General features: G+C 43.7%; 4 protein-coding genes across 7 annotated transcripts; 1 reads left to right on the forward strand and 3 right to left on the reverse strand.

Moving 5' to 3' along the window:
- Positions 1 to 378: 378 nt before the first annotated feature.
- On the reverse strand, positions 379 to 996 carry LOC147966452 (uncharacterized). The gene has a single exon (XM_087530836.1). It carries the CDS (start codon positions 994 to 996, stop codon positions 379 to 381), a length of 618 nt encoding a protein of 205 aa, XP_087386962.1.
- Positions 997 to 4,528: 3,532 nt separating this feature from the next.
- On the forward strand, positions 4,529 to 8,698 carry LOC125515184 (shugoshin-1). Of its 4 annotated transcripts, none has more exons than XM_087528909.1 (17): positions 4,529 to 4,765; positions 4,862 to 5,016; positions 5,136 to 5,173; positions 5,288 to 5,396; positions 5,726 to 5,749; positions 5,850 to 5,918; positions 6,002 to 6,052; positions 6,134 to 6,233; positions 6,433 to 6,469; positions 6,568 to 6,699; positions 6,779 to 6,932; positions 7,025 to 7,090; positions 7,190 to 7,234; positions 7,333 to 7,444; positions 7,769 to 7,826; positions 7,925 to 8,041; positions 8,136 to 8,698. In XM_087528909.1, the coding sequence occupies exons 1-17, from the start codon at positions 4,750 to 4,752 to the stop codon at positions 8,440 to 8,442; spliced, it is 1,590 nt and encodes a 529-aa protein (XP_087385035.1). In that variant the 5' UTR covers positions 4,529 to 4,749; the 3' UTR covers positions 8,443 to 8,698. The 4 variants fall into 4 exon arrangements, with proteins under 4 accessions (XP_087385035.1, XP_087385032.1, XP_087385034.1 ...); XM_087528908.1 differs by having other exon boundaries at positions 4,530 to 4,765; positions 6,412 to 6,469; positions 7,193 to 7,234; XM_087528907.1 differs by having other exon boundaries at positions 4,531 to 4,765; positions 6,412 to 6,469.
- A 12,186-nt stretch (positions 8,699 to 20,884) lies between these two features.
- On the reverse strand, positions 20,885 to 21,760 carry LOC147966453 (histidine-containing phosphotransfer protein 2-like). The gene is made up of 3 exons (XM_087528910.1): positions 21,506 to 21,760; positions 21,296 to 21,411; positions 20,885 to 21,209 (listed from the first exon to the last, which is right to left on the reverse strand). The coding sequence occupies exons 1-3, from the start codon at positions 21,569 to 21,571 to the stop codon at positions 21,137 to 21,139; spliced, it is 255 nt and encodes an 84-aa protein (XP_087385036.1). The 5' UTR covers positions 21,572 to 21,760; the 3' UTR covers positions 20,885 to 21,136.
- Positions 21,761 to 21,908: 148 nt separating this feature from the next.
- On the reverse strand, positions 21,909 to 24,777 carry LOC125512836 (histidine-containing phosphotransfer protein 2-like). The gene is made up of 6 exons (XM_048677911.2): positions 24,574 to 24,777; positions 24,380 to 24,495; positions 24,226 to 24,294; positions 23,058 to 23,129; positions 22,585 to 22,657; positions 21,909 to 22,221 (listed from the first exon to the last, which is right to left on the reverse strand). The coding sequence occupies exons 1-6, from the start codon at positions 24,631 to 24,633 to the stop codon at positions 22,183 to 22,185; spliced, it is 429 nt and encodes a 142-aa protein (XP_048533868.1). The 5' UTR covers positions 24,634 to 24,777; the 3' UTR covers positions 21,909 to 22,182.
- Positions 24,778 to 25,022: the final 245 nt, after the last annotated feature.

Below are 25,022 nucleotides of genomic sequence, written 5' to 3' on the forward strand. Positions count from 1 at the left end.
AGATGGTTAGGACACAGATCATCTCTAATCTAAGATAAAAATCCAGCACGAGGCTGAGGGTGGTGTCAGCTTCCTCTTGTGTTGGATTGCTCCTGAAGTTTAACTGGGGAATCATATATGAAAAACACGAGGAGAGAGAGAGGCGGGGGGGTTCCGGCCCTGTGAGACCAACTCAGAGGTCATCGCATGGGCATTCCAACAGCAGCAACGCCAAAAACCAAGGACACATGATAATGTAGGGTGCCATCATCAAGGAGAATCAACTTCCAAGTTCCAAGCTTATATACACAGATGTTGCATTCTACATTTTTGCAGCGAACTAAAAGATAAGGGATTGTGGTTTAAGGTTCGATGTCACACTGAGGATCTCCTACGTATCTACTGGGACCAGTCTCCTCCCTGCACAGTTATGCATGCGAAATCACTACCACCAGCAGGCACGTTTCTTTGGGATCCAACCAGCAGGTCGGTGGCGTTGCATGTCTGACTGCCTATGTCGTTGGTCCTTCGAGCGTCACTAGTTCCTGTGGGGCAATTGGTCACTGCTGTTGGGCTATCGGTAGACCGGGGAGGAGGTGTTGGGTCCTGCAAGAGGTGGAGATGTGCGGCGTTGATGAAGAGCAGAAGCACGCAGTACGAGTCCACGACGTCCCGCATGTCGCGGAGCTTGATCGCCATGCTCCTGCCGCTCCGGACGCGGCACCAGAGCGTGCTCCGGTTGTAGGAGTCGACGAGGCCGGCCGCGTCGGCGAGCGCCTGCTCCACGGGGCCTCCCAGCTCCGAGCAGAGCAGCGCGGCGGCGCAACCCGTCGGCCACTTGAGCAGCGCGTGGAGCCTGCGGCTGCAGCGCTCGAGCTTGGCGCACTCCCGCCGGCTATGCGGGATGCGCATGATGCTCACGCCGGCGGCGACGAGCATCACGGCGTGCAGGCCGGACATCTGCGCCAGGTTGGCCGCCTTCGCCAGCACGTCCCACAGCGCCGCCACCGTCCCCATCGTCCTTTCTTCTACTTGTTGGCGGATTAGCCTGCTTCCGCTTTCACAATCCGTACGTACTGAGCACGTCGCAAGTGTCCGGATTGTCAAAGAATGGCGCCCTCGCATAGGGCTTATATACGCTGCAGAAACCGATGATGCTGTCCTGACGCGGCGTCGCGAAAAGCCGTCTGATGGCAGAAAAGCGGTGCAGATAGTGGTGCAATCGGCAAAGGGGCGCTCAGGTCTCAGCACATAAACGGGTCAGAAAGGGTTGAAAGCTAGCTCGTGGATAGATCTCGGCTGAGGTTTTTTGAGGCGCTTTCCTGCTCGTCAACTAACTTCCTATATTTGTTTTATTATATGGAAGCCGCCTCGGCCTGGGTGCTACCCCCGGTGATCAATCCTTAATTTCGAAGTTCTAACTTTCTACCCTAGACTAGATGGGTGGAGCTAGTCGAAAGCAGAGAATGTGAGTGTGTTTACCGATAGTTTTAGTTGGCAATCGCATAAAGCCAACCTCTGCTAGCCTCTGCTTTTACCACTCCACACACGCACGGGTGCACAAGCACAACTGGGCTGAACGGAGTCTGCTTGCCAGGTGTCCGTGTCATGCCGTTCCGATAATTGTTGGGACTTCTAGGTCGTTTCTCCGGCCAATCTGTATGCGGTCCGGTCTTGTCTCCACGAGAGAAAAAGTCCAAAATAAACCTTCAACTTGTAGACGAAAGCTAAATCGAGCTCTAAACTTCTAATCCTTGAAATCAACACATCAAACTCTATGATCCCGGTCTATTTTAAACCTTGGGGTGGGTTTTCGAAGGTCACAGGGAATTGAACATGTGATCTAGCGCTACCGAACTATTCTGGCTAACCACTCAAACTGATGGTTGTTGATGATAAAAGTTGAAGCGCGAAAATATTTTAAGCAGCAGCGTAGAGATTCGAAAACATTTTCTTCAAAATTGTGAACTATTTTGAAATTCAAATATCATTAAAACATAAAAATAATTTTTCAATTTACAAACATTTTTGCAAAGATGTGAACAAATTTTGGAATTACGAACATTAAAAAAACACAAACAGATTTGGGAAACGTTAACTATTTTTAAAACCCTTGTACATTTCTCAAACATGAACCTTTTTTAAAATGTGATTTTTTTAAACATGAACACATATTTTAAACCTTATCAAAAATTGAAGTGAGAACAATTTTTCAAAACAAGAACATTTTTCGAACATAACCATTGTATGAAAATTGGGAACACATTTTGACACCTGAGCAAAATTTCAAAATGCGAACACTTTCTATTTTTGTAAACGCAAATAAATTTTGAAAGTTTTTTCGGACTTTAAATTTGTGTTCAGGTTTCAAAAAAATAGTTTCTTTAAAATTCATTCCTTTTTTCCAAAAAGTGTCCGCACTTCAATTTTTTGGGGGCATTTCATAAATGATTCATGTTTACGAAATTTTTTTGTGTTTTTAAAAAAACTGTTCATAATTCTAAAAAATTCTTTACATTTTTGCAAAATAGTTTGGAGATTTAAAAATTACCCCCTCTGACCCATAATATAAGAGCAGGTTTGACACTAGGAGCATTTTTGCCGCTACACTAGTGTAAAAAACGCTTTTATATTACGGGATGGAGGGTGTGTTATTTGCTTTTAGGAATATTTGATTTCAAAATTATAAAAAATTTCAAGAAAATGTTTTAAAAAATGCAAGAAAAATATTCAAATCTCGGCTCTGCCATGTGTTTAAATACTTCAGGCTTCTTTTTTGGCAGCAGCTATTAGTTAGAGCGTCTGTTTGGCCGCAGCCCGCACGAGCCCACCAAAACGTGTGGTTTGTTTTCTTCTGAATTTGACACATTAATATGAATTCAAATAACATAAAATGTACAGTAATATGAATTCAAATAACATAAAATGTAAATATTATGAATTCAAATTACTATATTATTCAACTCACCGAATAAAACTAATAATTAAATGAGTAAAATTGGCCGGTGCTTTTGCCAATGGTGCTCAATGCCTTTGGCCATGCCTCTGCCAATGGTGTTCAATGAGATCCTTCTGAAGCTGATGGTGGGTGTTTGCATCTTCGATCTGCCGGTATGTCTGAAGAAATGCTTGTATACGGTTAGGGTCTCTAGCTGGCTTTACACGGCCACCGACATTGTCGTAGAAGAACTCCAAGTTCATGTCCCTCTCATCTTCGATGATCATATTGTGAAGAATCACACAACATGTCATGATGTTGCCTAGGATTTCCTGGTCCCAAAAATGAGCAAGACCAGGAACAATGGCAAATGTAAATGCAAAAACCCCGAAGGCCCTTTCAATAACTTTGTAAAAAATTCTATTCCTAAAGGCATCACTCTTTCCGGATGCTCGAAAACAAAAATGGCAAAGCATGGCTTTCTTTCCTCTCTAGCAAAGCGACTAGGGCAAAACATTCATCCCCTCGATCTTTGCTAGCGAGCCCGTAGATTCACCCCCCTCTACCTGGTTCTGCAACGTCTGATGGCTAGGAGGGGAATCCTGGTGCCTTGGCTCCATCTAGTAGATAGGTTAGGCTTTTAGTCCTCACATGGGCGACGTTCGGATGGATGGCGATGTTTCTTCTTTGAGTCAGTCTTTCGGGTTCCGATCCTCCTCAAGTTCGTTCTTCAGAACAAATTAGATGGAGCTTCGATGACGAGGTTATGGTCTCTCACCGGGCATATGCGGCTGCAAGATTTTTTAGGTTCTTAAAATTGATTCAAGGGCTGAACCACGTCAACTGTGGCTCCGAGGCACTAGTCCTTATAGGGGCACATGCACAAAGCCTTCCCGGTTATCATCTACAAGGTCAGACTGGCTCCGATATGGGAGTAGTGACGACTGCGTGTCGACAACTTATTTTGGCACGACATTGGTTGTTTTGTCGTTCATGGACCATGACGTAATCTTCATTATGTTTGGGAGGCTTTGTAGTTATGGTGCACTTTTTCTTTAAAAATGGTATGAACTTTTATACTAATAGATCTTGGAATCTGATAATACCCAAACGTCAAGTGCGATCACATGGCAAACCGAACATTTTCGATGACAAATTTAGTTACGCGAGGATGATAATTTTAGTTGGCAAGTATGACAATTTTGTGCTTCAGTTTGTTTCTTGACAGAAAATTGCCGTGTGTCCACTAACTTGCCATCCTTGTGTCACTACAATTGCCATCGAAAACGTTCAATTTGCCTTGTGCTCGTACCTGACGTCAGGTACTTATCATTTCCGTATATCTTAATATTTTTCCAGGAAAAAAGGTTTCCGTAGATCTTCATTTTTTTCCGGAAAAAAGCAGAGTTCTTGCTATCGCGGCTAAAAAAGAAAAACTTTTTTTTAGGGAAGGCTAAAAGAAACCCAGCGAGAACCTAACAGGAGCCCACGGCTACGCGCAGAGAAAAAAAAAATCAGCCTAGCCCATCCCAGCCCATGTGAGGCTCGGCTCCGTCAGGTTCCGAGCCGACGGCTACGCGCAGAGAAAAAAAAGGAGAGATCAGAGAGAGCAGCAGTCGCATCCCCCGAAATTCGAATTCCGCCCCTCTTCTCCCCCGTCCACTCCTCTCCTCCCAAATCCAGCCGGATTCCGGCGCGCCGCCCTCCCGCCCCGGTCCCGGCGGCCGCGGTCGCCGTCCGCCCGACCTCCCCGCGCCCTCGCCGGTGGGCAGCTCCCGGCTCCTCCCCGCCCCGCGCTCAGCTTCTGGCCCCGCCCCCGCGCGCCCCCCTCCATGGCCGCCGCCACCGGTAAAGCTCCTCCCTCAACCGCAGCTCCCTACGTTCCCTAGCGATTTCTACCCCCCTCCGCGCGCCGTCTAAGACTCAGCTTCCCCGCCTAACCAGGGGCGCCGCTCGGCGGCCTGAACCCGAGGCCGAAGCCGAACCCTAGCGCCAACTGCCCCGGCCCCCGGTCGGGGGGGAAGCCCGCCGCGCTGGCCGACATCACCAACACCGGGAGGCCCGGCCCTCCCAGGCACACCATGGCCGACGTCCTCAAGGTAACCCCTTCTCCCACCCGTGCATAAACAGCAGGCTCGGTTAGTGGTAGCTCAGTTCTGCAGTTTGTTGGTTCCGGTTTCCGCGCTGATGCCTAAATCCCTCGCTTGCTTGCTCGCAGGAGAACGCCAAGTTGGCTCAGCTGGTTGCCCAGAAAACGTATGTCTGCCTTGCTCGCCCCTCGGTCCTTCATTCCTATGAGAAAGGGGCTGTTAGATGTTTCTGAATTCTGAGGCAGTAACCTAGTTTTGACTTTGATTGTCTTCTCCGCAGCAAGATCATTGAGCTCAGCGGCATTGAGATTAACAAGCTCCGTGCTGCGCTGCAGAGCACGCATCAGCAGAACCTGCACCTTGCGCAGGCTCATTCTCAGATCACCGCGGTTCGTCTGTTTCTCCATCTCTGTTCTTGTTTAGATGGTTTTAGTTGTTGCTGTGAAAAATTTCAGTGGAACTAGCCGAGTTGCCAACCCAAGCAGTGTCAATGCTTACATCTTAGTTATACCTGTGAACGAGAATCAAAGACAAATACTGTTGTTTGGTCGTTCTATATGTATTGTATTGAGCTAAGTTTGAAGGGAAAACTCGAGCAACTAATGTGCATCTATTTTGTACTTCTGAAAGAAAGCATCACATGTTGTCACATTGTTTTGTGGGGTTGTGTAGTGTAGCCACTTTCTGATCTATCTATGTGTTTTGTGCTTCTCTGCAGGAACTAAATCAGGCAAAAGATCGAGTAAGCTGTCACCGCTTCTTTTCTTTACGAGATTTTCAACTGTCAATACTAAGAATGTTGGTTACTGATTTGGGGAATTATTTGTGGATGTGACATGCAGGTAAAGGTACTGCAGCATGAGCTTTCATGCGCAATAGCAGTGCTTAAAGTAAAGGCTTCGGGAATTGAGGTAAAGTACGCCCATGGCTTAACTTAGTTTCCTGTTGTTACAGATAGCTTGATTATTTTCTTTCCATCCTGCACTATTGGCAGCGAAAGAGTACGACTGCTGATAACCAACTGCAAACAGAAATAACTTCACAGGTAGCCGGCACAATTCTCAAAATAGATGGCTCTTCATGTTCATCTATAATTCTAAGATTCTTCCTCTCTCATTTAATTCAGGAGTTAAAAGCCGCACCTTCCAAATCTGCACCAGTCGAAGCTCATCAAGCTGATAATAAGGGCACCAGTGCTAATGTGCACCATTCAGTCGAGACACAATGTAAAACTCATTCTTCTCCTTCTTAGATGTTGATATTATGCTTGGCAACCATTTCAGCAATGGCATTTTATGGTTTTGATTTTCCCTACTTAACACAACTTAATTTTCGTTTCTACTTTACCTTCAGCTGTCCACTTCTAGAAAATTTAATGTCAGTTTTCTGTCAATTTCTTGACAGCCTCTGTGCCATTTAATACAGACCAACCAGAAGCACCGCCAGATAAAACAAATAAAAGGTATTGTCTGTCTGTTTACCTATACTTGAGAGGCAATGCCACTGGCAGACTGGGCGCTAGATAGCCTGATTTACCAAAGCGACTTTCTATTGATTCAGAACATCAGTGAATACGCGCACAAGTAAGCGAAAGTCAGAGTCACGTGAAGGTATAAAAGAGACCAACACATGTCAACAGAGCCACAGACCTGATGTGCAACCCACTGGATCATTGCATCATGAGGATCAGAGGTAATATTTATGTACAAAATGTGCTCATGATGCAACACTATCAGATTGTAGGTTGACCAATTTTTGTTTATGTGACCAGAAACACAGTACGAAGAAAGTCTTCTAGACTAAACCCAGGGTCTTGTGAGATGGCAGAAGCATCTTGTGAGATCTTGCCTACAGACACTGCAGTTCCTTCATCTTGTAGTTTTAGTGTTCCAGAACTTGATGATCCAAATAATGGAGAAGACATGGTAAGATATCGACATGTCTCATCTGTTCTTTGTTCCAAATGATTAACAGTGCAGTACTCATTTCATGCTATACTTGTGGATATGTTGTGCAGCGGAAGGCAGCACAAGATGAACTGTTATGCAACACAGCAGTGCATATAAAGGCTTCAGTACTCAAGGTAAAGTAATTTCATTGTTATACTCAGCTTATATATATAGTTAAAGATGTTGTAGTTTGAATTTCAACGCCTGACATCTTGATTGTCTGACTGTATTAGAAGGACGAGATAAATAAGCATCTGCAGAAAGAAGCAAATGTGCAGGTAGGCGGCACAATTCTTCAGTAATTGATCAATCCGTTTACCCATGCAGATTTATTAATCGTTATCACGGTGCTGCTTGTTTCTGACAATGTAACTAGGAGGAGATACAAGAAACACATTCTGTGGTTCATGGAATTGAGGACCCTGAGGCACATCAAATTGACAGTCACACAAAGAATACGATCCCAATCCACCTGGCAGAAACTCAATGTAATGCACTTCTCTCCCTTCAAGTATTTTGCTATTATATTGCATTTATCTTGGACATTTTGTTGCTGCACACTTGCACTTGAGGTTCTTAATTATTGTTTTATGAATGAGTCAAGCGTAGCATGCTCATTTGCTCATTAAGAACTTTATGATCGTTAATGAATCGCTCGTACAGGAATGGTTGAACAAAAAGCACACCTTGTTTTTTCAATGAGAATGTACAAGAAAAGTGGCCAAACTACTTGCTAACTGCATCTTTTTATTGTTCTGATCACTTCCTTTAAAGGGAAAATAATAATTACTGTAATTGTAATTCCTTTTCAGCATCTCTGCCATTTGACACTCAACAGCCAGAACCACCCAAAGAAAGAGCAAAAAAGAGGTATGCTCATCATTCTAGTGATCTTTGAAATGCTCTCGATAGTACATCACACTGTCCAATGAAACAATATTCAGTTGGCTCAGAAATTATTTTTCTAGGGGTGGACACAAACGGAAATTGGATTCATGTGGAGGTCAAAAGGACTCAAACATAGAGGACACTAATTCCAAACTTGATTCTATTTGTAGTGAACCACCGTATCATGAAGAGACAAGGTAAAGTCTTTGCGTGCATGCATCTTTCTGCCTTTCACTAATGCACTTATATCTGAATGGAACATGGAATCATTGTTGCCGTAAATATGTGCAGAAAATCTCCGAGAAGAAAATCCTCAAGAAAGAACCCAGGAGAATTTGCTGAGGCCACAAAGGAAAATCTTGAGACCAAGCAAGAGGAAATTATTGCTCCTGTAGTCCCTTCCAGCTCAGATGTCGTGATGGAGCAGACCAAAGAAGAGAAGCAAAGCGACAGCCGTTCCTTGATGGAACCTTCTGAAGGGCAGGCGGCGGGGAGGTCCTTGGTGCAGGTGACAGGTAGAAGGTCTTCGATGCGGGCAGCAGCAAAGGCTGTATGCTACAAGGAGATACCCGTGAACGTGAAGATGCGACGACCTTAGCGAACAGCCAGTAACATTATGTGATCGTGTCAGTTGCACTTGCTTTTTGTTGAGTAGAATATCATGTTTGTTGTATGATTGTAGAGGTCTGTTGCTTCCCCGCATGAAATGTAGTATCATGTTATTTTGCCATACTGGTGATGGACTGTACAGCGGTCCCTTTTGTTCTAGAACTGACCATAGCCATTTGTCGTGGACATGTCTGAATAACAGTGCCAATTCCAACAGCTGACCATTGGTACTAGTATTTTGCTCTTCTGTGTGTTCTGTCTGAAGAAATTTTGTGTTATCTGTCATATATGGGCATGATATTTGGGTAAGAAAATTATGTGCGAACTTCCCTATCTTTTATGTGTGCAAGCAAATAATCCTGCATTGTACAATTTTTTGCAATTTCATAGAAATGTTCAAAATTTTGGCAGTGTGTTCTGAATTTCAAAGTATAGTTTCTAATTTTGTTGTGCTTCTAATATGTTTGCCTTTGATCTATAGGTGTATTGCACGTGCAAAGTTACTATACTACTCCCTCCGGTTCTTTTTACTTTGTATATTAGGTTTGTTTGAAGTCAAACTCTTCAAAGTTTGATCAAGTTTATACAAAAAATAATTAACATTCACATAACACCACCAATATCATTAGAACCATCTTGGAATATATTTTCATATTATATTCATTAGGTATTATAAATGTAAATATTTTTAAATATAAATTTGGTCAAACTTGGTAAAGTTTGACTTCAGACAAATCTAATATGCGGAGTAAAAAGGACCGGAGGGAGTATTATGTAGTTAGTCGGTTTATGTTGATTCATCAATGCAAATCATTCGGATGAAGCCCACTATAAATATGTCTCGGATACTGTGTTGTTAATTTTAATTGATGACACATGATTCAAGAGGGAATCCTATTTGGCGCGCCAGGTCACCCACGAGCGACCTGGCGTGCAACCCCCTCGCACTGGGTGTTCATATGGGTCGGCCCATTTCCCCCTTTTTTCCTTTCGTTTTTCCTTTTCCTTTTCTCTTTTTCTTTTCTGTTTTCTGTTTTCCTCCTTTTTCTTTCAAAATTTGTTCATTGATTTAAAAATGTTCATCAAATTCAATATTTGTTCATCCATTTTTTTTAAAAATGTTCTTGAATACAAATTTTGTTGATCAAGTTAAAAAATGTTCATCATATTCAAAATTTGTTCATGAAAGACAAAACAGCATTCATCATTATTAAAAAATGCTCATAGAAATTTGTTCATCGAAATAAAAAAATTTTCACTAAAATTTAAGAAATGTTCATTCTTTTGAAATTGTGAACACTTTTGAATCAAGGACTGTTTTTGAATTCGGTCAACATTTTTTAAATCCCTGAACTTTTTCTGAAAATCTGTTTTTCTGAAATCTTAAAAAAAGGGGCACCTCACGCCCACATGGGCCGGCCCATCTTTTGGCGCTGCTTACTACTGGCCTGCAACGGACACCTCGTCGTGTCATTGCTCGTGATGTCTTCACCAGGATTTGACTTACCAATGTGAAAGGTACCGTGCCAGTGGTTCTATCATTTAGATAGAGAGTGATCTTTCCTTCTTGTCGAAGAAAGATATGACGTTGGGAAGGGAAAGGGAGTAGAAACGTTTTCATAGCCTTAGGGCGAAGTTTCACATGATCCAGAATTGCACTAGATCCTACAAGTCCTGTTATCGTTCTTAATTCGATAGCCACGAGAACCAATGATCACCCATGACTTCTGTGTATCACTAGTGCCACAAAGGCCTTTGGTGGTCTTATTAGCGCATACCACGGTGGGGTCTTCGACCGGGGTGAAGTCGTAACAAGGTAGTCGTAGGGGAACCTGTGGCTGGATTGAATCCTTCGTGATGGAAATGCCCTCGCCTACTTGACTAAACTAAGGACCTCTTGCAGAAAGAAAAGAGGCTCTCCCATTCCCACCTGATACGTCAAAAGCAATTGACTAATAAGGGGAACCAACCAGTCGAATTCGATTGATTATGTCACCCCGCATTACTATAAAAGGGCAGCAACTTTCTACTAAAATGGGCTTTGGCACTCCTTCCGCTATTACCCGAAATAGGGCAAGAGATCATCAGATAAACCAAACTGCCGACCTACTGTCTATACTGCGTCGGATCAGATAATGGTGAGCCATCAGTCGGACGGAGTTTAACGTAAAGCTCCAAGGGAGTGTCAACAGTCTTCTCATCATTGAGTTGAGCTCGAGTGATAAAGTCACGACGTTATTTGATCTGAGATACCAAATATCCACGAGGAGAATGTGCGACCTCCTAGCGCATGTGTCGTAAGTGGGTCGGCCCATGTAGAAGCTCCTTCCACCGATTTTGCGAAGCTTCTACAAGCTTCCGATAAGTTTTCTGAAGATTCTTTCGATCGTTTTTTTCTTTCTATTCTGTGTTTTCTACCCATTTTTTTTTCCATTTTGTGTTTTCATTTTCCCTGACGTGCACAATTCTACCTTATCTGAGCATGTCATTGCATGCACTTTGGACAACCGTCCGTAGCATCACTGCAATCTACACCTCCGGTGACCGGAGAGCGCATCACGAGTCCAGGATGACGCCCTTCCCTTTTAATTGTTTGTAAGTTCTTCTTTCACTTCCAATTATCTTCTTATATGTTAAGAAATTCCAATCTTATTTCTCTTAGAAAAACCTTGTTTTCCCACTCGTTAGGTCCTAAGTCTAGTAATGGTAAGCATGTAAATTTGTCAAGAAGTGACAATCCGCAATTCAAAATATCGGTGATGATTCAAAACTCTCTAATTTAAAAGGGATTAAATTTTTTTCGAAACGGAGGAAAAATATTTTTCTCATTTATTAACTAAGGGAGAATAGAGTTTATTACTAATAACCTTTAAATGCCACATGAAAGACTACTCGCGTAATACAATAGACCCTACTTTCTTTGCACCTGTGGTGATCCACAAGTTTTCCTATTAGTATTGATGGTATTATGCATATATGAAAATATGCATGTTTACAAAGGGCTACTACCCTAAATATGTTCGGAATAAAGTATGGTCATTTATGTTCTTCTTTAATTTGTCTACAATTTTCTTTATATATAAAGCTTGACATCACAAGGTTTGGGTCCTGGCACAACCACTAATGGTACCGCCACCATCTCATGCCCCACCTCTCCTGAATATTTGTCATAGCGCGGCTGGAGGCGGCGGCGGATTTTTTTTCCACGTGCGGTGTGTGCGCGATGAGCGGGCGCACGAACAGGAACGCGTGCTCGCGCAATGCATGTGTGTGTGTGTGAGCTTTTAACAGTTAACATGCCATGTGGCCCTGACGGGTGGGCCATATATGTCATAATCATCCTGAATTTGAGCTCAATCGGTCATTTAAACAGAAGTGATAGTTTTTTTACCAAAAACTAGAGCTAAAGTGGTAGTTTTCTGTCAAAGTTTGTTAGAGCACACTACTAGGGAAAAGCCTAGCCCGCGCTACTGCTACGGCGCTATAGCTAAAGGTTAGCAGCAGCGTTGGTTTAACCGCGCTACTGCTATAGCTACTTAGCAGTAGCGCTTCTTGTAGAAAGCGCTACTGGTAATTACTAGTAGCGCGTCTCTCTTCCTGCGCTACTACTATTATTTCGTATTCTATTTATTTTTTATTTTAGGTTGTATTCATACACCATTATACAAGTTTTCATACAGTAACACTTTAGAGATTGTTTTTACATCATAATGAGTTATTAAATCATTGGGTGAAAGAACCATGGATTAATTTCAAGTGGATGGATCCTAAGTGACCAAGTCATGGATGGGAATAAGTAACGATTAAATAAGATGTTCACCCCTTGACGACATAGTGTGATCAGTGTGTTCAGCGACCCTTGTCGGCGGCTGCGGTATTTGTGAAGTTCTCGGCCTCTTTATATACTCTCTAGTTATCCAGTTGTCGTTCCAAATATCAGGGGATTCTCTGTCTCCTAATCTCCTTATCAAACCATGAGTCATTATGTCTTTCCCATGCAAAATAGCCCGCCATATTTGTGATGGATGTGGTCCCAAGGTTGCATCAGAAAGAGAGTTATTTGGATAGTAGACAACTTCTAAGATTAACGAACTCAAAGAACCGGGATGGTCTAGCAAGCGCCAGGCTTGCCTGGCAAGTAGGGCTAGATTAAAGATCTCAAATAATCAGTCTCATCATAACATCCCATGAGACCCAGCATGGCTTCCTTCTCCCATGTTTACTTCCCTACCAAAATTGTCTGATTAAAGAGGTGACACTCGCGCAACATCCTCACGGGAAACGGAAGCAGGCCATGGGATATACCGGAATTTCCTATGCCACAGACTTTATCAAAACCTCTTTACCTGCAGTTGACAAGAGCTTTTCCATCCATCCTCTCAGCTTTTCCGAAACTCTGTCACGTAAGTATTTGAAAGTCCTGTTCTTGGACTGCCCCATATCAGTTGGCATACACAATTTCCTGTCATTGAGCGACTCATTTTAGACGTTCAAAGTATTCTTGACATCTTCCTTGAGAGCCTGTGGGCATCCTCTCTATTGCAAAATATAAAGGACTCATCATGATTTATTCTTTGTCTGGATGCCAACCAATAATTCTCCAGTAGGTTTGATACTTCAATTGCCCCATCATGTCTTGACTTAAAAAGCAACATGTTGTCATCTGCAAAAAGTAGATGGTTCACAGCCGAAGCTGTTGGTGCCACTTAAGCGTGATGAAGAAGAACTATATTTCAGGAGGCATTAAAGGCCCTCTACTGCAATTAAGAAAAGATATGTGGATATTGGATCTCCCTGTCGGATACCTCTGTTGGGTTGTATTGATCAAGTATCTCACGATCAAAAAGAATCGAGAAAGATACTGTCTGAACCATGCCCATAACTATTTGTACCCATGTAGGAGAAAATCCCAATTTCAACATTGTGGCTTTAGAATAGCCCCACTCCAACCTATCATATTCCTTCCTCATATCGAGCTTCACAGCATAGTAGCTACTAACCTTTTCCCTCGCTGCATTTCATGAAATGTAAGTACTGATATGCACTAATAATATTATCTGTGATCATTCTTCCAAGGACAAAAGTTGATTGCTCCTCAGATATGATATCAGGTAAAATTTGCTTCAATCTATTTGCAATAACCTTGGAAGCTATCTTGTATAAAACATTGCACAACTGATAGGCCTAAACTTTGGTAAGAGGGTTGGGTTTGTTACCTTTGGAAACAAAACCATAATTGTATCATTGATGCATTCAGGACTATCTTCCCCTCTCACGATTCTCAAAACTGCCTCTATTACTTCTTTACCACAAATATCCCAATGACGTTGATAAAAATGGGCAAGGAACCCATCACAGCATGGGGCCTTCATTGGGAACATTTGAAATTGTGGCACCCTGGCTCAGAGTAACCGGTTTACCTTGCATTGCCAGCCCAGAGATCAAGTCTTCTGGCAACACATAACAACTTGGTACATACATAACCGCTTTATTGATCTCTTGCGGATACATAGGTTTGATGATTACATAAGAAAGCGAGGCCAAGCGGCACACACAGTTCGACTCCACTATGTACATTATTTGTTAAACATCTCAAGAGACTTGATGCTAGAGGATACAACTACTCAGTAGCGAAACAACGAGGTAGCAGAACTCCATGCCACAGGGACACTGCTAGGACACATCCTAGATCGTGAAGTACCGATCAATCTCAACTCCTTGCACGGTTTCCCCTGCATCTGGCATGACACGCCAGGTGGGTACTTTGAATGTACTCGCAAGCTCACAACAAATATGACAAACAATAATATGGAATGAACAAATTAAACATGATCATGAGCATGATGTTACCAATCGCAGTGTGCAAGTGGAATACCGTCATGGTCCCTTGGACCAACTTACCCATCTCGAGGGTTACCTCGTAACCACCATTGGTATCAACCATACCATCGTGATCAACAAACGATCACCTTAAGATCAACCGACTTCTTCACGTGCAAGCTCGAGGTTCACAAGTGTGCAAGTTAATTATTTATGTTGACCCATAGTGTGACCTACTACAAACTATGTCCATAACCGAGGACATGGCTATCGATAGATTATACATCCTGCAGAGGTTAGTACATTGTACCCACACTATGGAACTCATGGCCTCATGCTCCCATTCGGCTGGACTAACGACGTTCCAACAAAACCAATCTATTGTATACACTCTCCCGGCCACTCCTAAAAACTCCCGTCTGGGCTATGCCATGGGTCACCCCTATGTCAACTTGTGAATCCGCCACCTTTGTGGCCGCCACCGCCGTGGCCAAACTAAACTTTATCGTCCCAAACAGGGACTGGTACCATAAAACTTGGGCTCACAAGGTTATTGACGCCTACCGGACTAGGGTAGCATGTGCACATAACATTCCCTCGTTGGAGGCACTGGCGAGAGGCATGACAATAGAGCGAATTAGAGCACCCTCATCCAGGAAAGTGTGGTTGCACTAGTGAGCTCGATTCAATGGCACTATGACTCGATTAACAGCTTTGATCAAGTTTGATTATGGTCAAGTTTAACTTGGATGAAAATGATTCGAGCCATAGAATGCAATAGGGTGCATGATAGCGAGCTAAATGGTGGATGAATCCTAACTTAACCATATAACATTTACTCTACTGTCTACAACATACATATGACATGGAAATGAGCATAAGGTAACAAGTAGCATGCAAGTGATAACTTAAATTCATAAGGCATATAAGTAATCAATATTCAATTGGAACCATTTCCATTGCAATGCCATCTTGCAAATGAATGTTGTGGATTGCCTTAGTTCAGAGGAGTGTCACGATACTCCTGGTCTTCTCCCACACAATTAGTTTCTTCTAAAAATAAATTTAATAACAAAAAGAAAATGTCACATAAAGCCTTTTCTAATACCATAAATTCTAGATGGCAAGGGATAATCTCAAATTGCACCAACAGAAAGTTCAACTCATGACAAAACTATAGAAAAAAGTTCAACTCATTTGGACTTCTGGTTTAGAAATCATAGCTAGTCAAAGTTTGGTTCAGAATCTAATTTTAAATTGAATTAACAGAAATTCCAGGGAGGGCCACGTCGAAGGCGTATTTTGCTAGGGTGCCTCCACTAGAAAATGATTCGGAGGGGAAGAGAGAAGCTTACGAGTAGGGTCCCCGTGTTAGGTATGAGAGAGAGAGAGATAGAGAGAGAGAACAGAGGTGGGCGGCGCTATCCCCGATGATCCTCCAGTGAGGAGACTATGGCGGCTGGCGGCGATGGCCGTAATGGGTTCAGAGCAAGGTGGGGAGCACACACGTCCCCGTGGCTTGGTCGGAGGTGGACGAACGGCGAGGCTGGCTTCCTCTCTAGAGAAGATGGACAGTGGAGCTCGTCGAAGTCGGTGTTCCCGATGTTGTTCCGACTAATCAACTGCATCGTCGTGCTCTGGAGATCAACACGAGCTCGCGTGAAGAAGTCGTGGAAGCAGAGGAGGGTAGGAGTCAAGGGGGATCCGTAGGCAACTCCGGTGATGATCGGAGGTAGGAGGCCCTCCTGGCCTTGCCCCGCTTGTCGGTGGTCAATTTGTGGCCAGTGGAGGAGTGGTGGATGGTTTGAGCAGCTCGGGAGGGGTCTATTTGTAAGAGAGGGAGATGACGAGCACCGGGCACCGCCGTGAGGAAGCTACTGGAGCTCTGGCGAGGCGTGTGGCTTGGGCACGAGTGGTGAAGTGACTAGAGGGGAACGGGGGAGCTGTAGATGCACGCGGGCAAAGCTGGGGTGCACAATGTGGGCCAGGCGACGCACTAACACACACTGTTCCCGCACGGGCACGCCGTGTCCGCATTCGGCGAGCCGTTTGCTGACGTCGGGAAGGACTTGGAGCTGGCCAGGTGGAAGAAGGAGAGCAAGTGAGGTGGCGCGGGCAAGCTGTAGTGTCGCAAGGGCGGCGTTTGGGTGACGGCCGAGGGTCCCGGCATCCAGAGCATGCACATTGCATGTCGAACAACTGCATCCCGCATGGTCACTGCATGCAGTGGCATACGCAGGACATTAGGCCAACAGGCCAAAAACCAGGGTGTCACAGAGAAAGAGTGCATTTTTGACTTCCTCGAGTGTGTAAGGGGAAACTTGCATATCATTCATCTCACTTGTGACCTTGCTTGGGACATTTTTTAGTATTGTATCCATATAACTTACACCCTCAGATGTATACAGAATTTGTAGAATTCATGGACCATGTTTTTCAACTCCTCGGATCCTCTGCCATTACACCAAGAGAATTCTGCAAAGCTTTGGTCATATTTTTCTTCCTCGAGATGCTAGCCTGAAGATGGAAAAACTTCAAGTTTTTGTCTCCCGAGGCCAACCACTCAGCTCTTGCTCGTTGTCGCCACATCACCTCCTCATGATGGTACATCTCTACTAATTTTTCATTGATTTTTAGCTCGGCGTGAGTGGGAACCGTCCTGTTTGGATCAGACCAAAGCTTTTCTGATTCTCGCTTTGTTTTGATATCCTTGCATACACTGGCAATGTATCATTGTTCGAGCGCAAGAGAGGGCTACCAATTTCATACTCAACTCGTTTGTTCTGAAAGTGGTACCCGATGCAGCCATGTCGTGTTAATCATATCACCCCATTGCTCATGTCCTTCCCTCGTAACCTCGTAAAAAAAGGTCTTCGCCCTTGTGTTTGTTGGGAAACATAGTAGAAAACAAAAAAATGCCCCTACGCACACCCAAGATCAATATGAAGATGCATTACGGGTTGAGGTCATGATCGTTGCCGTCACCGAGTTGGAGCAGAAGAAGAACGTGTCAGTTTATATCATACTTGGAGTCCCTTGAACCGTCGAAGAACGATCCCGCAAACCGCCGACGAACATTCCCTCGAATTGAAGACTGAAAGCACAATCTCTCTACTTGGTTGCAAGCGTGCAACCTTCATGACCTAACAGCGCTTCGCCGTCCAAACCTAATCGTCGCCAGAGAATTAGAGGAAGGAGATTAGAACTACACTGGGATTCTACTTATGAGGATTAGAGGATCTAGGTCTTGCTCCAATTAGATCAACTAGAACTAGAACTAAAGGAAACTAGTGGAGGCTCCAAACTCCAAACTTGTATATGTCCATACAGCAAAACCCCCTGTATATATAGGTTGGAGGGGAGGGAGAGGGCAACCAAGGAGGGAAAGTCTCTCCTTGGGGCGCTAGCCTTAGGAGGAGGAGTTGGACTCCTCCCACACTCCAATTCGCCCCCCCCCACACAAGGAAGGCCTCCACTTCCTATTGGGCCAAGTTTGGCCCGATGCTCCTTCCCCGGTTTGGCCTTTTAAGGACCGTTTGTATTAAATTTATTATAAAAGCCTTCTAATAAATATTAGACCCTTTTATATATCATTTAACAGCCCTAGAAACATTTTACACATATATATTATTTAACGGTAATACCTGATATTAGTTGATACTATCTGAAACCCTTTCGGTGACCCTGAAACGCTTACGGATATTTATGAAACAATTCCACAAATATATTCTCATCATTCCCGTCCTAATAACACTCAGTAGATCGTAATTGCCTTAAGCTTGTGACCCCGTAGGTTCGGTAACTCATAGACATGAACGAAACCCCTTCGCTCAATGACCGGTAGCGGAAACGTGGACGTCCTATCGATCCCTATGAGCACACGAATGATATTCAAGTGAATATTTGGTTATCATGTGATGTTCCCTTTGCTTCACAATATTTCACAAAACCCAGGATACATCGGTTTCCTCCCGAGTCATCACATGCTCACGATACCATTATCCTCGTTACTGGTTTTGTTCTTCTTTCTCGTTGTCATGTTCTGGCATCCCCGTGACGTAGTCACACGTGTCGTGCCAGACGATGATTGATACCATCACACCAAGAGGGCCCTAAGAATATCTCTCCATCTTCATAGGAGCCGATTCCACTCTAGGGCTATCTAGTCCCTTGTCAAACTTTCTGATGAGCCTATAAGTTGTCATTATGATTACCATGTTACATGTGACGTTTGAGCAACCCCAAAGTCCACCGTACGGTAAGAAGTGATTACGATACTCTCATGGTCTAAGGAGAAAAATCACACGTTAACACTCTGTGTTGTTACAATTGATTACATACGATATAAACTCAATTCGTTACACACAAATTTTGGTCGATTCAATATGATCGTTCTTCTAACGTCATACTCTGAATGTTGTTTTAGGACTATCGTTACACTTAGAGATATCCTAAGATCTGGAAAACATGATCACCAACAACACTTGAGCCAGTCTTAGAGGCAAGATTAGGAACCTATTCTTTACCATTTATCATTCCACGCATGCATATGAGTTTTCCACTGAGCCACCTATTCCAGGATCATAGCAGTTATAGCGTGAAATATAAACTCTTAATTATGAAAATGAAATCATAAAAATACAATATTATTGCCTCTAGGGCATATTCCCAATAGTGTTATGTTGTTGATGCCGATGCAAAGTCCACCAATATCGTGTCATGATCTGAAGTCACGACTGTCAGGTGAGTTTAGTCAGCAAGTGAAACCTTCGCTGCCAGTCCACAGAAACCAGCACTCGGTCTAGGCACACCATTGTGAAAGTACCACCTGTAACCTTCATCTCAAAGGTCGGGCCTGAGTAACCCAAATCTAGCAGCATGTAGACACCAACCTTATCTTGAAAAGCTTGGGTCTGCACACTGCTACGTTGTCCAACTCCTTCGTGCTCATCCGGATGTAGAACTTCATTGAAATCGCCCAGGCAAAGCCATGGGAGATTGCTGGAAGTACTGATGTTTTTAATAGTATCCCATGTTTGGTGCCTCAAGTGGGTTTGGGCTTCACCGTACACTATTGTAACTCTCCAAGGATCAAGGCTTGGTTCAAGAATGGAGCACTCAACATGATACACAGAGTAACCAAGAATATCTATTTTTATTTCATTATTCCAGAAAATGCCAACACCGCCACTGCTTCCCTGGCTATCAATCGCATATCCATTATCATACCCTAATGTTCCTGCTAAAGATTCTACCCTCGAGCCTCTTGTTGGGTTTCTACTATGTAGAGGATGGTAGGGGAAAATTTTCCTTGTGAAATCACAAAGCTCACTGACTGTCGTGGCTCTGCCCGCACCGCAACAATTCCAATAGAAGACACACATTGGACATGGCGGCACTCCTCTAGGGAGCCTAACAATTTTGCCATTGGGTTTTTTGTGTTGCCACCGTTCTTATGCAATGTGTTCTTATGTGCTGCAGTTACTTGTCCTTGACCTATTTTGTTCCTGCCGAGACGAGGGGCTCGATGGGATTTGAGGGGAAGGCAGCGTCGGTGTTTTGCCTTGGGCCGACATAGCTGTTATGGCTAACTCAGCTGCCACTGGATCAACTATCGCTGCGAGCTCCGAAGCTCGTTTTTTGTTTAGTTCGGCCTTGTGCATGTAGGCATCAGGGTCCTCATACTCTGATTCCCCGCTAGCTTCCTCCTGGGTGCGCCCTGGTCCATGACCGGTCCAGCCACAATGGCTACGGCCTCGCCCTCTCCCTCCTCCAGGCCCTCTCCCCGCTCCCTTGAACCAGCTAGCTCGCTGATTTTTGAAAACTAGGGCTAACGGTGGATGCATTCCATCCCGACATTCCTTGTACATGTGGCGCAAATAACCACAAAGCACGAATGAATCTGGTAGCCACTCATATGCGACTGTGAAGGCCATATGTTCATACACATTTAACATTTTTCAAATGCTTGAGTTACATTTTTTCAAATACATGTTCAACATTTTTTTCAGATACTTGTTCATCATCTTTTGAACATATGGTCAACATTTCTTCCATACTCCCGCCGTCCGGTGAAAGGTCTACATATAGAAATTTTAGGACAAATAATTGAGTGGAGTAAAAATGCATTGGGAAGAGGCAAGCCACCATCTCTTTTTTTAATTAACAAAACCCCAATGAGCTAAGTGTAGAATGTTATTGGTCTTGATCACCGTGTGATGACAGAGAAGCATTTTTTCTACTTTCATGTGCATTGGGAGGATAGAAGTACACTCTTTTGTGGACAAAATTTAAAGCCAAACGTACACCCTTCACCGGACGGAGGGACTACACAGTTAACATTTTCCATATGCTTGTTTAACATTTATTAAATACATGTTCAACATTTTTTCAAATACTTGATTAAATTTGTATACATATTATAAAAAAATCATCATTTTTTTCATACATGGTCAACATTTTCCTATACACATTTAACATTTTCAAATGCATAACTATTTTTAGAAAAAACATTATGTAGAGTATGTTTTTGTCATATATATCTTTAGAGTATTTGGAGGAGTAAATGAAAGTAGAAATCGAAAAACGAATAGTAGATCATTAATACCAGGAATATTCTGAAAACGACAACAATTTATCCTCATCATTGATATTAATCGGGATACCGGTAACTCCGTTACACTAAACGCAACTAAACTCGATTCTTCTAATTACGCCTATGGGGCAGTGCAACCGACAAATAAGAATCATTTGCCCAATATAATAAACAGATCTGAATCGCACGACATTGACGCAACGGGCAAACAAACATAGAGTTAAAAATAAGCAGGTGGAAGAGAGAGAGAAAGGGTTTATGATGGTCATCACCTGGAGGTGCACCGCATGAGCTGCTGCGTCAGGGCTTCCACCTCGTCAAAGTCCACTTCGGGCTCCCCCCTGCGATTTCCAGAGCAGAAAATTAAGATGAGTCAGCATCGAGATAGAGAGCAGAGGGAGAGATGATAGAGGGCGTGGGGGCAGGCATCAGGATGTCGATGTCACCGATGATCTCGGAGGCGTTGTAGATGAAGAGGCGGGAGACCTCGACGGCGGTGCCCTCGTCCCGCAGCTCCTCGAATGTGTCCTCGTCCACGACACCCTGGATCGACGTCGACCAGGGCAAGGCAAACTCATAGGCCAAGTCAGGCCAAATTCCACAACCACACGACTAAAGGGGAGGGGAGGGGCCTCACCTTGGTGCACATGCTGGCGATATGGGCGTTGAGCTGGGCCCTATGGTATGATGTTCCAGCTATCATCGTTGGAGATGTAATTGGCGACTTAATTAGCCGAGACTTTTCGTACCAATGCAAATACACCTAAGCCCAGAGATGCTCTTCACGCTATCTCGCGAACCGACAGCTTTGTGATCCCTGGATGTGACCTCGCAGACCATCCCTTCTGTTTTGCCCCTCCTCCGGCTACTGCTCGTGGCGCCGTCATACTCTTATAAGAAGGCCATGCTGAAATTTCAGACCGAAAAGACCTGTTTAACATGCCCAAATATGGTGATTGGCTACACTCTGGATACAACAACCAACAACAAGACTTGCTTATAGAGAAAAACAAATAGAACATACAGCAAAACAAAGTCACTAGAGGACCAACCAACCAGGTATAGGTATTATAAACAGCCCATAGGAAGGGCGGCAACACATCCACGACACACTAGAATATGGACTTCACACTGACATCAACACACGACAACAGTTTTCGTTCACAGGGTTACGAGCCCAAAGTTCCGACACGAGAATATTCATCTAAGTTTTACGCGCACCCTTTGAAAACCGCTACTTCTTCGGAGACACATCGAACGCATAATGCAAGGGATTGCATGGGGCCACACTCTTCCCCCTTCACTTGCCGCTACTTAGGAGTTAGGACCACATGCCGCGATTTGCTCTTCGAGCTGCATCAAAAGATGAATAATAGGTCAATGATTAAGATAAGTCTATGGCACATAATGATGCTCAAGTCACGTGGTTTCACTAATCAGCCATGTTACAAGTTAGCTAGTTTCTTATTTGGGCATTTGGCGAAGCTTAATTTAAGCCGGGAAACAAAGAATTTCTACCACTTTTTTAGCTACCCTGTGCATCTACCAAGCATGATGACAAAATTACCACATAATCATTTAACGGCTAAATGAGACTTTTCGGTACCTCAAACTAAGTGATCCAAATCTAAATGTCAAAAGAATTAGATTAAGGATTAAAGATTGTTCCCTTTTCTCTATCTTAATATGACCAACATTAGACACATAAGGTGCTACCTGCATCATGATCTCCAACTCATGTCGCACAATATAGAACTCATTCCTAACAAGAGCCAATGACACGAGACACCTGAAATAATGCAAAAAAAACCACATTGTCAGATTCTGAAGAGGTTAACAGAACTGAGATGAAACGGTTCAAAAATTGTAACCCTATACTTCAAAAAAGAAAAATCTCTAGCCATATATGAATTTAGTTGTGCTATAAACAGAAGTCTAGAGCCAATAAATTACAAGAGAACCATCAAAGTGTAGCATATTCAGATAATGAACCAAGTAATATCAACAACGTGATTGCAGATGAAGTGAAAAAGCAAATCAGGTTACTTCTTAACAACGTTAGATTGGTATGAGCTGAAAATAACGACAGCAAAGACAACATGAGCTGGCAGGTTTACATAGAGACATTAAAAAACAATGTTGCGAATAATTATTGTGTAACAATATTTAATAAGCTGTTGAGTTCTGACCCTTGTTTGTATTGTATGGCATAGAAATTGCCGAAGTGCATGCAGGCGAGGTTCACTTGCTGTGCACCAACACTGAAACATGCAAAAAATTGCAGATCAGGAAATTAGGAACTTATCAAACTTATTATAAACTGAGACGTCAATTCAATAATATTCTCAAGGAGCCATTTCCTATCATGGTTGTCAACTCCATAAATTGTTTGATGAACCCCAAAAAAACATCATTGCCGTTATGTGCAATAGCAGATTAGTAGTCCAGAAATATCCAGAAAACGACAAAGTTTTTGTTGACGAACCATGAAATTGTCATGAATACCGACAATTCCGCTACACGAGACACAACTACAATCAGGTCTTCTAATCTTGGATATACGATACCCGAATCACATCCATGACATACACACCCTGCGCGTGACAAATCTGAATAGAAACAACACCGTTCCAATGGAGAAACAGAAAAAATGGCCATTGGCGTTATGTAGAATTGCAGATCATTAATACCAGCCATGCTCATAAAACGACAATTTTTTTCATCCTCGGACTAGAATAATGGCATTGCCCGAAGAACAGACACGATAGTAGAACAAACGTTTGCAAAACGACAAAAAATCCCCTTGCCAAGCTATGCGATTTGATTGACATTGGGAAGAATACCAACAATTTGGTTACACGATATATGACTAAACTCAGCTCTTCTATCTATGGCTATACGGCGCCTGTAGAACGACACGAACCTCAATTGTGCGGCCGGGTCGTGAGGTACGCACCCCGTGCCGACACATCCAAATAAAAAACAACATCGATGCCGTGGACAAACTAGAAAAAATACTATTAGAGATAAATAGAATAGCAGATCATTAATACCAGAAAAACCACCATTAGTAATAAACAGAATAGCAGATCACTAATACCAGGAATATTCCGAAAGCGACAACAATTTATCCTCATCATTGATATTAATCAGGATACCGGTAACTCTGTTACACTAAACGCAACTAAACTCAATTCTTCTAATTATGCCTATGGGGCAGTGCAACCGACAAATAAGAATCATGCGCCTAGTATAATAAACAGATCTGAATCGCATGAATTGACGCAGCAGGCAAACAAACATATATAGAGTTAAAAATAAGCAGGTGGAAGAGAAAGGGTTTATGATGGTCATCACCTGGAGGTGCACCGCATGAGCTGCTGCGTCAAGGCTTCCACCTCGTCAAAGTCCACTTCGGGCTCCTCCCTGTGATTTTCAGAGCAGATAATTAAGATGAGTCAGTACCGAGACAAGAGCGGAGGGAGAGATGATAGAGGGCGTGGGGGCGGACATCAGGATGTCGATGTCGTCGATGATCTCGGAGGCATCATAGATGAAGAGGCGGGAGACCTCGACGGCGGTGCCCTCATCCCGCAGCTCCTCGAACGTGTCCTCGTCCACGACACCCTGGATCGACCACGGCAAGGCAAACTCATAGGCCAAATTCCACAACTACACGACTAGAGGGGAGGGGAGGGGCCTCACCTCGGTGTACATTCCGGCGATATGAGCGTTGAGCTGCGCCCTCAGTGCTGCGGCTGCCATGGCAAGGCGAGGAGAGGTTCGGCGGTCCAGGGGACTGAGCGGTGGAGACGGGGGAATTCGGCTGCGGATGTGGAGTGAACGAGGACAGGATCGAGGAGGAGCGGAGGTTGTATAGCTGGGCTCACGAGGGTCTCTCACGTAGGCGTTTGGCAGCGAGTGCTCTACTAGCTGTACTGCGTCGTCGGCCGGGCGCCATTAGTTAGCTTGGAAACGGCCCGCGTGCGTATTGCGTGCATGCATGCATGGAGCCACCGGTTGTGTGTCCACGTGTTCATGGAAGTGAGCGTCTGTTTCAACTTTAATCTCTTTTCCTTTCAAAAAGTGTTCATGGAAGTGAGCACACCTTGTTTTTTCAATGAGAATGTACAAGAAAAGTGGCCAAACTACTT

This window comes from Triticum urartu, chromosome 6A (assembly GCF_056163025.1).
Source record: "Triticum urartu cultivar PI428250 chromosome 6A, HENAU_Tu73, whole genome shotgun sequence".
In the NCBI taxonomy this organism is placed as follows: domain Eukaryota; kingdom Viridiplantae; phylum Streptophyta; class Magnoliopsida; order Poales; family Poaceae; genus Triticum; species Triticum urartu.